The 14,904-nt window shown below is 35.6% G+C and overlaps 1 protein-coding gene across 3 annotated transcripts in view; it reads right to left on the reverse strand.

The window, feature by feature from the left end:
• Positions 1-2,187: 2,187 nt before the first annotated feature.
• The window catches only part of TINAG (tubulointerstitial nephritis antigen), a 110,839-nt gene continuing 98,122 nt past the window's right edge, over positions 2,188-14,904 (reverse strand). For 2 of the 3 annotated variants that reach the window (XM_006165708.2, XM_006165706.2), the window contains exons 11-12: positions 5,057-5,086; positions 2,188-3,169 (exon numbers count right to left, since the gene is read on the reverse strand). In XM_006165708.2, the coding sequence (XP_006165770.1) occupies positions 3,035-3,169; positions 5,057-5,086 (165 nt within the window). In that variant the 3' untranslated portion in view covers positions 2,188-3,034. The remainder of the gene's footprint in view (positions 3,170-5,056; positions 5,087-14,904) is intronic. The other variant, XM_006165707.2, reaches the window with a different exon arrangement.

Raw genomic sequence — 14,904 nt, forward strand, 5'->3', positions numbered from 1 at the left:
AGATATAGCCATTATGCCAACTGCTAGTCCCCTCTCTCCTCTTTTTCTAATGAAAACTATATACAGTAACCAGTTTAAACTGAAACCCTTAAAAATCACATAAATGGAGCAGACTTCAGACTGAGTAGAAGAAAACTGTGTGTTAATATCCACATCTTCATCCACCCTAAAATATATTGCCATGGTTGATTAAAATAATCACTGTGAGTAGTATTTGTGTACTCTTAACATGAAACAAGAAAACCCCTTATATAGAAACAAAACTGTGAGCTCTAAGGAGACATCCACGAAAATGTATGGTATTTCCCATTGTTCTGATCAGGCTGAGGTGAGCAGGGCTCACCTAAAGACCACGAAAAGCCCCAGCTTAGGAAGAAACCACCTGAGAGGAAACTAACTAGATATTAGCCAATTCAATTCCACAAATAATCACTAAGTCCCTAGAGTGAACCCAGCAATACACCAATCACCAGCTTCTAAAAGTTAAACTATGAACCTTGGGTAATAAAGGAAACCAAACAGTCTTGTTAGAATTATAAAAAGAAGAAGGAGTATTATTCAAGGAAGACATTGACTCAGCAAACAAAGAATAACATTTTCCTTATCCCATTGATACACTCCTCCAACTAGTGTTTCACTCTCCTTTAGCTCTTAATCTATAGCTGCTAAATAAACGTGCTCTGTGCTTTGTCCTATGTATAGTGAGAAAGTGGCATATATAGTGGCATTTTCTTTCTTTCTTTCTTTCTCTTTTCTCTCTCTTTGATTCAGATTTTTTATCATTTGAGATCATTAGAAAGGGAGCATTTTTTTCCCCTTTTTTTTAGAGGTTTTTGCCTTAGGGCGTGTGCACTTGCCAGAGGGACAGGGAGAGACAGAGAGACAGAAAGCAAGAAATCACCCCCTGGAGGGGATGGCCACACCACAATCCCTTCTCCTCCACTCTCCTCCTTGGATTTGGGGCATGCATACACACACTCAAAGCCTCTAGGTCCAGGATTCAAACCATGACCTACTATGTGGGAGTCCAGTGACGTAACCATTCTGCCATCTATTGGTCCTAAAAACTAGGAAATTTTAAAAGGGCAGAATCTAGGCCCACAAACCACAATGTGAACATTAATTCCAATACCTTGTATCACTTCACATATCAGAGATGAGGGTGTGTCAATTCCATGAATGCTTTTTTAAAAGGGCGTTATCATCTGGCACTTTATTGCTTTATAATTCATCACTTCAGCAGTTCTGAGAATCTAAAAAAAATAGTTTAAAAGTGTTTCAGCATCCCTAGCTGTCTCTGCAGTTACCCCACCCACACTGCCTCACCTGTACCCTTTCAAACTGCCAGAACTTGCTTTGCTTGTGGGTTTATTCTTGACACTAGAACCTATTTCTTCCACCCTTGTGCCAGGCTAGAAAAATCAGGCAATTCACTCACCCCAGAAGCAGCCTTTAACCAAACAACACGTCCTTCTTTGGTGTGGGATGTGTCACAAGCGGGGTGAGAACTAGCTGCTCAGGCTGGGCATTGCTTGGCCATGTCCCCTCTCTGCCATCATGACCTTGTATCATTGCCCACTTGCTTCCCAGCCTTTCCTTCACAGCCCAAACAAATTCTTTGCACTCAGAACCTTATCTTAAGGGCTGTTTCAAGAGGAATCCAAATTGAGAACTAATTTATAACCCTCTGGGAATATGACAGCCAACTCCTATTAAGTAAATCATCCTTATGTACATTTTGTATGGAAGAGTCCAGTGAATAGATGTTTCTACTGATAAAGCTATCGTGATTAATGAGGAAAACAACTGAAGCAACATTTTGTCTTTCTGTCCTTTGCTCCCTCTTTTTTAAGCATGTCTGACTAATCAGGGCACTTTTGGGCACAGCAACACAAAGCAACCCACAATGAAAATTAAGATCATAGAGTGACCAGAAATTCAGGCTATAGATATCCCACCATTGTAATTACACTCAACTGTGCTCACTTACCAACCAGCTTGCTTTCTGCATTTATTAGTTTGCCATTTACAATGCCAGTGAATTATTAAAAGATTATAAATCCTTTCCCAACAATTATTCTGATGCTATTTTTGTTTCTCTGACTATAAAGAACTAAAATTAAAATTAGATGCAAATGAATGCCAATTTAGCTTACATTTCAGAATTTCAAGCAGGGAACTGAGAAATGGTTGTGATAAAAGTGTATTTATTCTTTCTGACTTGTGGCATCATGTTGCTGTTTTAGGGAGTAAATATGTTATCTTTCCAAATACAGTTTTGCAGCTCATTTTAATAGACTTTACACAAAGTGTATTGGCTTCCAAAAATAGGAATGTGTGCATGTCAAGACTATACTTCTATAATTAGCCTCTCAGCTTTGCCATTACTTAACAACTTCTTCACATTACAGATCAGTTCACAGTACCATAAAGAGTAGTTATTTCCTGTAGAAAGTTACTTTTCTTTTGTGACCAGATTGTAAATTACATTTAGGCAAATGAAAAAGTGTTAGCTTGTTAATAGAAACCATTAACAATCCTTTTTTCTTGCTGTTTTCAGCGAAACATAAGCAGGCTTGACTTAAGAAAGCATTATTTAGCTGAAAAATAAAATCATAAAGATAGTAAACAGGTTAGTTTCCCATTTGTTTTTGTTATCTGAAATTATCATTGATCAAGGAGATAAATCATACCATTTCTATAAATGAGTGCGTTGAACTTTTAAGATAGATGTCTTTTAAGGTTATTTGTAAACAATTATAAGTGAAAAGGACCCTGTCATAAGAGGAAAATAAAAACAACCTGGAACTTTACAGATATTTAACTACTTCTCTGTCTTTTTTAGTGTTTCATATATTTATAATAGTAACATAAAGGAAGCAGAAGAAAGGCACCTGGGGTAAAAAAAGAAAGCAGATGCATCATATTAACAGGGTGAAGTGAAAAGCTTCCACTGTCACAGAGAACCCCACTTGCGAAACTTTAACTCAAGGGGTTACTTAAATGTATGGCCTTAAAGAAATTTAATGATACGTTATGGTTCATCCGAACTTGTCAGTTGGCCCCAAGCTGCGATAATCAACTTTTCAATGTCAGACTCATTTACTCCTCGAAGAATCCTGAAATAGCCATTCTCTCCCCATGACTTTCCCCAGGAATTGGCTGCAACCTGCAGAAAAACAAAAAATGAAAAAGTTGAGTATCATACATTGGTATTTTTAAATCCTGTCTATAAAATACAGTGAACTCATCTATAGTTTTAATTTCCTTTAACTAACTATAGATAATAGTTACTGAAAATCTAAATATTTTCTGAATAAGTAAATAATCAAATGGTTTTACTATTCATCAGTTATATTAATATATATGTATGTATGAAGGGTTCTTCAAAAAGTTCATGGAAGGGACCAGCAGTTAGTGTAATGGCTATGTTGCTGGACTCCCATGTAGCTGACTGCTGTTCGAGTCCCGGAACCAGTGGCTTAAACTTATGCCAGGCACATGTGCGTATGTGCCCAAGATCCCTAGAGGAGAATGGAGGAGAAGGGATTGCGGTGTGGCCATCCCCCCTGGGGGGTGATTTCTCGCTTTCTGTATCTCTGTCTCGCTCTGTCTGTCTAGCGAGCACACACGCCCTATAGCAAAAACCTCTCTAAAAAAAAAAGTTCATAGAAAATGTACATTATGAAAAAAGTATGCATAATTTTCAAAAACACTTTAGCAACAACATAAACCTATACTTTAATTCCATTTTTCCACGACCTTTTTAAGGTCCACTCAGATGCTGGTGACAGTCAAAGCTGGTGTGACTTTTCTAAGTTCCCCAGTGTACAAAGGTGACGTATGTGTGAGAGTTTAAACTGCCACTTTACATGATGATGCACAAGCTACAGTTAATAGCGTCTACTTTGTGAACAGCCTTGTGTTAGGCACCAGAAGACCAAAGACACATAGCACATTATTCTATGTCCAGGGAGCTTGTAGTCTAATGAAGATGATCAGGACAAAAGTAGAAATAGGCAGACAGCATTACTGAGGTCAGAGGAGAAGCATCACTCCTATTTGGATGGTTCAAAGATGATGTTGTAGATGTGCCACATGAGATGCATGTTAAAACCTAAGCATAAACTCATCAGCTAAAAAAGGAGGAGGAAGAATCAGGTAAAGAGAAACACTAAGAGCATAAACACCAAAGTGTGAAGCAACACGAAGTGAAATGAAGCAATGAAATTGTTAATCATAAAACAGAAGCAGATTGAGCCTAGAAAGGGAGGTAAAGGCACATAGACTGAGAAAATAATAGTGAGGATGATGATAAATTGTTGAAGTTGCTTCCAGCCAGAGAGCAAGGTGGACAAATTTGTATTTCGATTATATCATCCTCTCTGGCATGAGGCAGATTGATTTAGGAGGGTACAATAAGAGGCAGGAAGGCTTGCCAGTACACTTTGCAATAATTCAGTTGCATATACCAAATGGGGTGGGAAGATAGAAAGTTTTTGCTACACCTTCAGAAATACACTACTTTAGAATTAGAATATTTTCCTTTTTTTTTTTTTCTTTTTAAAATATGAAGATAGTTGGGACAAAATGATTCTGGGTTTAAAGTATGGATGAATAAGTGTATGGTGGGACAAAAACATTAATGAAGTGTACAGAGAATGCCATGAAGACAAAAGCGGCACATGCAAAGAGTTAGTTGACAATGGCCGAATGAGGCAGAAGAGCCCAGTAAACCAGAACCTTCACAGCAGCATTTCCCATACTTGCCTTACATTCTCCCTATGCTGGGCCTAAGATGGAAACTTTTTATCGGCATGAGAATACATTGGTATTCTCAAGGCAGAAGTTGTAGCATTGAGCTTTTACTGTTTTCTACCATGTAAGGGAAGGGTAGATTCATTCAGCATCAGAATTGTCATGACAATATGAGCTTTAACAAATAACCAATTATCATTAGCTTTTCTTGTCAAGATTTGCACTTTGCTTCTTTAATCAGTCCTAACAACTGAAAGGAGTACTCTCAAAGCTATGTCGATAAAAGAACTCAACTTACCATTTCAAAGATGGAATGGATTTTGAATATCTGAAAACGAGGCAGCATCGAAGTGTATGAGAAACAAGGAACTAAACTCAATTCCAATTTCCCTATTTTCTAGTCAGTTCTGGTATATATGTGTGTGTATATATGTATATTTATGTATATACCTAAAGGATCTTCAAAAATTAATGAAAAATGTTTATGATGAACAAACTACATGAATTTCAAAAAAAATTTTACAGCAAAATAAATTTGTACTTTGATTTCATTTTTTCTGTGAGCTTTTTGAAGTCCTCTTTGTATTTACAAAGGTTGAAAAGTTGAATTAATCACAACCTAAGATAAATAGTTAGGAATATTTATATTGCTATATTCTTATAAGTATGATATGTGGCACTTCATCTATTCTTTTTTTGGAGAGGTTTTTGCTATAGGGCACATGCACTCGCCAGACAGAGAGAGACAGAGAGATAGAAAGCGAGAAATCACCCCCCAGGGGGTATGGCCACGCCGCAGTCCCTTCTCCTCCATTCTCCTCTTGGGATCTTGGGCACACATGCACACGCGCCCGGCGTGAGTTTAAGCCACCGGGTCCAGGACACGAACCGCAGTGGACTATGTGGGAGTCCAGCGACATAGCCATTATGCTAACTGCTGGTTCACGGTCCCCATCTATTCTTATTTAAATGTCTAAAGACTATTATCATCCAAAATTTTATCATAAGATCTTTGATGAATAAGGGCTGGGGTAGGAATACGAGGATTTTATAAACAAATGTAAATTTATGTGCAAATGAGAGCTGGCCATAGATTTTCAAGAAAGATGACATAATTATAAAGTGGGACATTTTGGAAATTAGAGCTAATAAAAGGTATCTCAGGACATGTATTTTGTTTTTTAACTTTATCCATCCTGCTCTTATTTTGCAAAATTACTCACGTTTTGTTTGTTCAGTATACTTGAATATGTTTACATTTGGGAAAGTGTGGGAATACAGGGGAAGAAATTTCTAAAGCTTTAACTTCTGGGATTTTTGTATTGTGATATATGATAGCCACATGTGTAAAGATAATCATTAAATGTAAAGTTTAGTGAATTTTTATATGTGTGCATAAAGTTCATGCCAGTGTAATCTACATTTAGATTAAGATACAAAATATATATGGCACCCTTCAAAGGTCTGCTATGTCACTTTTCTGTCAACACCTACCTTCCTTTCTACCATCAGATTTTCCTGTGATTCATTTTTATAATAATGGAATAATGTAGCATATAATGTTGTGTATCTTGCTCCTTTAGCTCAGAATAATGCCTCTGAGATTCATCCATACTACAACACATATAAGGAAATCATTCATTTCATTGTTGTGTATTTTCACTGTGAGACTATACAACAATTTCTTTATTCATTCTCCTATTGATAAATGTGATGAACATAAACATAAGTAGTAGTATGAACAATACATTCGTCACTACTATAGGAGTTCTAGTTGCTCCACCTCCTCATCTACACTGGTAGTATCAATTCTTTTAGTTTTAGCCAGTTTAGTGTATATGTAGTGGTATCTCATTATGGCTTTAATTTGTATTTCTGTGATAACCAATAAAAGTGACTGCCTTTCATATGTCCATTGACCATTTTGAATTATTTTCTAAAATGTCTGTTCAAAACTTTTGTCTGATATTTTGTGGGTGAGTTTTTTTACTTTTGTCTTCTTACATATTTTCTATGTATTCTATATGTGAGTTTTTGCGAGATATCATTCTTTTTGTATAAATTACAGATGGATGAATGGATGGATGAGTGCATATTCTCTGCCTGTGATACATCTTGCTATCTTTGGAATAACTCTTCTTATTTAATGTAGTCTAATGACTTTTTCTTATAAATTCATTCATTTTGTTTGTTTGTTTGTTTGGAGAGGTTTTCACTATAGGGCGCATGTGCTTGCCAGACAGACCGACAGAGACATAGCGACAGAAAGCGAGAAATCAACCCCCAGGGGGGATAGTCACACCACAATCCCTTCTCCTCCATTCTCCTCTCGGGATCTTGGGCACGCACGCACACGCACCCAGCGTGAGTTTTAAGCCACTGGGTCCAGGACTTGAACCGCGGTCGACTACATGAGAGTCCAGCGACATAGCCATTACGCTAACTGCTGGTTCCCTAAATTCATTCATTTTGTGTCTAGTTTAATGAAGCTTTGTCTAATAGACAACATTAACATATTTGCCTATGCTTTCCTCAAGAGATTTTATGATTTGTTTGCAATCACATTTAGGTCTAAGTCCTATTTCAAATGATTTTTGTGTGTATTTCACGAGGCATAGGTTCAGAATTACTTTTTTCATGAGTCTACAAAATTTCTGTAGCATAGGATTTGGCAAACCATGGTTCATAAACCAAATCTGGCTGGTAGCCTGTTCTGGTACAGCTCATCAGCCAAGAGTGTTTTGTTTACATTTTTCCTAGTGCATTCTACTTTTTTTTTTAAGTCTAATACATAAAATTTTAAAATATTTACCATTTAGCTCTTCACTGAAAACATGTACCATTCTCTGCTTCAGCTGTTTTCTAAAAAGACTTCCCTTTCTCTATTGAAATGCTGTGATGCCCGTTATAAAATGAGTGACTATATTGTGTATATCAATATCTGAATTTTTTAGTAATAAGCCTATTTTTCTATTATTATGTTAATAAACTCATTATGGCTTTAATTTGTATATCTGTGATAACCAATGAAATTGACTGCCTTTCCATATGTCTATTGGCCATTTTGAATTCTTTTCTAAAATGTCTGTTCAAAACTTAAATTATGTCGGGACCAGCAGTTAGCATAATGGCTATGTCGCTGGACTCCCATGTAGTCAACCACGGTTCGCTTCCCAGACCCAGTGGCTTAAAACTCACACCAGGCGCGTGTGCGTGCGTGCCCAAGATCCTGAGAGAAGAATGGAGGAGAAGGGATTGTGGTGTGGCCATCCCCCCGGGGGGTGATTTCTCGCTTTCTGTCTCTCTGTCTCTCTCTGTCTGTATGGCAAGTGCGTGCGCCCTAAAGCAAAAACCTCTCAAAAAAAAAAAAAAAATTTATTTTATTTTATGAAATCTATTAACCTGAGTCTTCCAACTTTGTTTACTTCATGGAGCTTGTCTTAGGCACTTTAGGTCTTTTGCATTTTTATATGAAGTTTAGAACCATATTTTCAATATAATCCCCATCTCCTCCTCCCAAGAAAAGCTCGTCTAGGACTTAGATTAGGATTTCATTAAATGTATAGATCAATTTAAGGACAATTGACATGTTAAGATAGACCCGGGCCGGGATTTCTCGCTTTCTGTCTCTCTGTCTCTCTCTGTCTGTATGGCAAGTGCGTGCGCCCTAAAGCAAAAACCTCTCAAAAAAAAAAAAAAAACTTATATTATGTCATGAAATCTATTAACCTGAGTCTTCCAACTTTGTTTACTTCATGGAGCTTGTCTTAGGCACTTTAGGTCTTTTGCATTTTTATATGAAGTTTAGAACCATATTTTCAATATAATCCCCATCTCCTCCTCCCAAGAAAAGCTCGTCTAGGACTTAGATTAGGATTTCATTAAATGTATAGATCAATTTAAGGACAATTGACATGTTAAGATAGAATTTTTAAAATTATGAACACGGTGTATCTTTCTTTTTATCTAGCCTGATCTTTGTTAATTTCTCTAAACATTGTAAAAATTCTGCACAACTTTCTTTGAAATGTTTCTTAGGTTTTGAGTTTTGTCATTATAAATAATGTTTACCTTTAATTTCAGTTCAAACTGTTTCTATTACATAGAAATATAATAATTTATGTATGTTGACCTAATATTTAGAAACCTTACTAAATATGCTTATTTCTAATACTTTCTAGATTATAAAAGTCTATGTACATAATAAAATCATTTGCAAATACTGTCAGTTGTATTTTTTCCCCCAAACTTCCAAATTGGCTGAGATTTGAGATCATCAATGGGTTCTAAGGTAGGTAGAATTCTAGTATGACCCCCCAAACTCTCCTCCATTACAAATTCTTTGAATAATCTCCTCTTCCTGCATGTAGACAAGGTCTGTGTGATATAATGAGATAACTCTTATGATTGTGTTATTTCTAATTATTTGATTGTGAGTTAATCAAAAGGGAGATTGATCTGCACGGACCTAACTAATCAAATGAAACCCTTAAAACAGTGTCTAAGGAATTAGAAGTTTTACTTTGTTTTTCCTAATAGTCTTAAAGACAAGAGCTTAGAAGAGAAGTTGAAAGTGTAGGAGACCAACAGGTGCTGTGGTGGGTAAGGCACCGGACACTACCATATTACTGAACACAGTTCAAGTCCTGTGGTCAAGTCCTGTGGCTCGCTTTCGCATTTTCCCTCTCTGTCTCTCACTCCATGTGTCTCTCTCTGGTCAAATTAAAATAAAATGAATAAATAAATAAAAGGAAATGAAATAATTTTCTTTAAAAATGGTTTTAAAAAATGAAAAGTGCTGGGACCAGCAGTTAGCATAATGGCTATGTCGCTGGACTCCCATGTAGTCGACCGCGGTTTGCGTCTTGGACCCAGTGGCTTGAAACTCACGCCGGACGTGTGTGCATGCGTGCCCAAGATCCTGAGAGGAGAATGGGGGAGAAGAGATTGCAGCATAGCCATCTCCCCCTTGGGGGGGGGGATGATTTCTCGCTTTCTGTCTCTCTGTCTCTCTTGTCTGGTGAGTGCACGTGCCCTATAGCGAAAACCTCTCAAAAAACAAACAAACAAAAAAAAACGAAAAGTGCTAAAAGGACTACAGTCCAGGCAATCCTTGATTACATGCTTATTTGACCCTGAATAGAGGACCCAGCTAAACTGACTGGACTCCTGATCCACAGAAAATAGGATAGTAAATAAATGTTGTTTTAATCGGTTCAATCTGTGACAATTTGTTACATAATAATAAAATATTAATTCAGGTGCTGAATTTGATTCATGCATTTTATGTATCAATTAAGATGCTCATCTGCTTTTTTTGTTCCTGACTTTGATAATATGATGGACAAATCAAATTTGTCTTTCTGAGACAAACCTCACTTGGTCATGGTGGATTATCCTTTTATATTTTTTAATGAATTTTTATTGTGAATTCTGATTTACCAAGAATCATTGTACATATTTGTGGGGTATCCCATGGTTTTTCAAAGTAGCATACAGTATGGAATAATAAAATCAATAATATATTCATATTTGACATTGAACATTAATTTTTTAATATATCTTCAATGATAATTCTACTAGGTTTATTTTTGTAATTTTTTATGTTTCTTACTTGTAATAATTTGTTTAGAACTTATGTTTATGAGAGATAATAGCCTTTAATTCCCCTTTTTTGTATTTTCCTTGTCAAGTTTTGGTACTGGTGTTATCCTGGTTTCTAAATTGAGTTTGGAACTATTCTTTATTTTCTACTCCTTAAAGTAGCTTGCTATAAAATTGACTTTATTTTCTCTTTAAATGGTTGGGGTAATCTTTCAAGACCAAGTTTCCTTGTGGGAGAATTTTAAATACAGAGCCAGTTTTTTCAAATCATGCTGGAAACATTTAGTTTTTCTGTTTTTATCTTGTGTGAGTTTTGCTAAATTTTGTCAAGGAATTTAAATTTCATCTATTATTTCAAATATATTGATATAAATTTTTTATAATATTGTTATTACCATCTTTTGAGTTTGTTACAATGTTCTTTTTTATTTCTATGGTAATTTTTGTTGTTGTTTCTTTTTAAATCTTTTTAAGAATTTAGTCTTTTTTTTTTTTTTGAGAGGCTTTTGCTTGCCAGAAAGATACAGAGAGACAGAAAGTGAGAAATCACCCCCCCCCAACCCCCAGGGGATGGCATGCCACAATTCCTTCTCTTCCATTCTTCTCTTGGGATCTTGGGCACGTGCACATGCACACACACACACACACGCACACACACACACTCCCAGTGTGAGTTAAAGCCACTGGATCCGGGACTCAAACCATAGTCAACTACATGGGAGTCCAGCGACAGCCATTACATCAACTGCTGGTCCCATAAATTTAGTCTTTTCAAAGATACTTTTTGCTGTGTTGATTTTCTCTATTATATGTCTCTTTTTTTTTTAATAAATTTCTTTTTCTTTTTTTTTTTTTTTTTGAGGGGGGGAGTGGTGCCATAGAGCTCACGCACTCCCGGGAAAGACAGAGAGAGACAGTGAGACGGAAAGTAAGAGATCTGTCCACCACACTTCCCTTGGGATGGCCACATGGCAATCCTCTCCCCTCCATTCTCCTCTCAGGACCTTGGGCATGCATGCACATGCACCCAGAATGATTTTTCAAACCACTGGGTCCATGGCTAAAACCACAGTCTGACATGTGAGAGTCTAGCATCTTAATTACCATGCTACCTGCGGCCCTATTTTTGTTTTTATTATTTCCTTAATTCTATCTAGGGTTTGAGTTTTTTAGCTCACTGAATCACTATTTTCAAATATTTTTTTCAAAACATGGTTTTTAACCTTTCTTCTAATAGATGTTTTCTTTTAAATTCAGTACTGCTTTAGCTAAATAACAAAAATTTAACAAGACAATTTCATATCATTTTAATTTTTAAAATTCATTTAATTTTTCTTATGACCAAGAAAATGGTTAGTTTTGGCAGATATTTTATGTACGTTTGAAGAAAATATATATTCATCAATAGTGGAATGTATTATTCAATAAATTTCATGATATAAAGCTGGGTAATAGTGTTTTCAATCTTTTTTTATTTTGGTTGCTTTTTCTGTAGATTCTGAGTCAGCTATGTTAAAATATTTGTCTGTTTTTCTATTTTTCTATAACATTTGTTTTATGTATTTTCAAAATTGTTATTTCGGCTTTTTTTTGTCTGAATGTCTTAATTTCGCTTTTATTTTGAATGAAACTGTTACCGGATATAACAATTTAGGTTGATGTTCATCACCATCTACCTTCATGATCATCCTCATTATTACTCAGCACTTTAGCAATGTTACTGAGTTTGTTACAACAGTTTGTCTGGCTTCTATGATTTTCTTCTGAAACCTCAGTTATTAGTCACAATGCTGCTTTTCTTAGGGCAATGTGTCATTTTTAAACTCTAGTTTTAAAATTTTTTTCTTTATCTTTTATTTTCAACTATTTGATTATAAAATGATTGGATCTGGTTTCCTTAATTTCTTCTGCTTATAATTTATGAAGATTCTTGATTTTTCAGATTGATCTCTTTTAGTGTTAGAAAACTTGGCTTAAAAGTTCAAATATGAATTCTGCCCTATTCTCTCTCACTTATTCTTCTGGAACTATAATCTCTCTTATTCTTCTGGAAGTATACTTACATGTATGTTCAACTATGCAACTGGGCCCTACCAGTTTCTTCAAGTTTTTCTCTTCACAATTTTTTTTATTTATTTCTTCCATGAATGAGAAGAAAGCAAGCACTCCCAACCAAGTCTTGACCTTGCAATTCATATCATTGCAGCCAGCCCTCAGTCAGACATACACGTGCCTAGTGTACTCAGGAAGTTCATGTCTCTGGACATGAACCTGGAACTTTCCCATGCAAGTCGGTCTCACAGTCACAGTTTATTGCTGCACCACTATTCAGCCCTATGTGTTGTTTTTAAATTACTTTCTTCTATATGTTATAAGGTAGATCAATTTTATTAAGCTTTTTTTAAGGTAATTAATTCTGCCTGTAATGGGTAAAATATAATGAGCTCATAATTTCAGATAATGCATTTATGAATTCATATTAAGTTTATAGATTATAATTCTGTATTGAATTCTCTACCTTTTCATCTATATTTTCCTTAATGTTTTTTATAGTGGTTATTTTAAAGAATATATCTAAAGTATCATATACTGCTTCTATTTATATTTTCTTTTTTACTGGTCACATTTTTCTGTTTTACTTGTCTTATAATTTGTGAATACATGCTAGATATTTTGTTGTAATAATTATAGAAATAGGAACTGGAATTATTTTCCGCAAAACAAGGCTAGCCCTTTCTTCTCCTGAAAAGATACAATGAGAAACTGATTACCCTGAAATTTCAACCTAGTCACCCCATCACTGATTTTTTGATCTAGTCTCTTCAACAGTAATTGAATAAGATGTGGACTGAATGGAACCACATGTTCATACCTGGTATCAAATATTCTGAAGGCTATACATGTCCTGTGTTTGTTTTAGGCTTTGTTCAAGTAGGACTCTCTTCAGGCTCTGCAATGCTAGAGATTTTACTCTGCCTTTCTTCCTCTTCTTAGCTCCTTACTCTGCTTCAGCATTCGGTACATATTTCATGGGATGGAACAGCTGTGTCTTTCTGTTTCATTTAGATTTCTATCTACTGGATTCTTTTTTTTTCTTAAATTTTGATTTCCTTTTTATATATGTTTGATGTATATCTTTGTGGGGCACAATATGGTTTTGTAAAGCATGCATGTAGTATATAAGAATTAAATCAAGGTTAAACACATATTCATCTTCTTTACCTGGATTTCTTTCTACTAGAAATCTTTATGGCTCTTATACAGACCCAATCCTCAGTATGTGCCCAGACCAGACCCACTAAATGCTCACTGAACAGAAAACCTCTAGATTCAGTGCTCTCATTCTTTAAAAATGCAAGTTTGGGGAAATACGTTTATACTTTCTATCTAATTATTAGAATTCCTAGCTGCTAATTCCTAGTAAAATCTATTACATTTTACTTTGTACTGGAAGCCACTTAATTATTTTTTATTATAAAAATAGGCCTATGCTATAGGCCTATTTGTATACCCATATACAATTCATGGGACATAAAACTCCCCTAGACTTCTTAGTGCTACTGAAGCATAAAAAAGTGTGGGACTATCAGCTGGCACCGTGTTTACATTGCTAGATTACTATGTGGGCAACCATGGTTCAAATCCAGGGGCTTTAAACTCAAGCCCAGTGTGTGTGTATGTGTGTGTGTGTGTGTGTGTGTGTGTGTGTCTGTGTGTGCCCAAGAAGAGATTGGAGGAAAAGGGATTGTGGCATGGCCATTCCCTCTTCTGTCTCTTTGGCAAGTGCATGTACACTAAAAAAAATAATAATAATTAAAAAAAATTAAAACCACCAAAGGTGTGTATAATATAATGAGAGAGAATGTTTGCTTTCAATTTTTTCCAAAATAACTTGCTCTTCACATACCATGAGAATTAGGCCTGAAGTCATTTATCTAATTTAAAAGGATAATAAAGCTTCTCTTATCTCCCCCTAAAAAGACCAGAGTTAGATTTATAGACAAGCTCCTAAATTAAGCCTCAAGATGCCAAAAGTATTGAAATATTACCTCCCCCAGTATTAACATATCAAGCAATGTAGCGGGAGATAGTACCTGGTATTTTTCTGGCTATTGCACAGCTACTTATAATCATGAAGGTTCAAGTGACAACACAGGATTCATTCTATCTCATTTTAATGAAATATAAGGTTTTTTTTTTTCCTTTTAGGAAAGGAAGAATCTGCTTTTCTCTTGTACATAAATGGAAAAAAAAGCATTGTTCTATGCCCCTCACTTAGGCAAACTTCTACCTGTGTAGAAAAACTCCATTGGTTCTTATCCCACCACCTGCAAGATTAATGAGTGGGTGACCCATGTTGCAACACTGCAATGTTACTCTGGCTGTTGATTTCACTGGATCAGGTAAGAATCCGTTGCTTCTGACCCAGTTGCTATATGTATGCATAAATCTGTGTATATGTCAGAAACAAAGAACTACAATTTTGGTTGACTTTTTGTTCAAATCAAATCTATGTACACACATAGACATAACCACTACATG

The sequence above is a fragment of the Tupaia chinensis genome, unplaced genomic scaffold (genome assembly GCF_000334495.1).
Source record: "Tupaia chinensis unplaced genomic scaffold, TupChi_1.0 Scaffold144010_1, whole genome shotgun sequence".
Taxonomy (NCBI): Eukaryota; Metazoa; Chordata; class Mammalia; order Scandentia; family Tupaiidae; genus Tupaia; species Tupaia belangeri.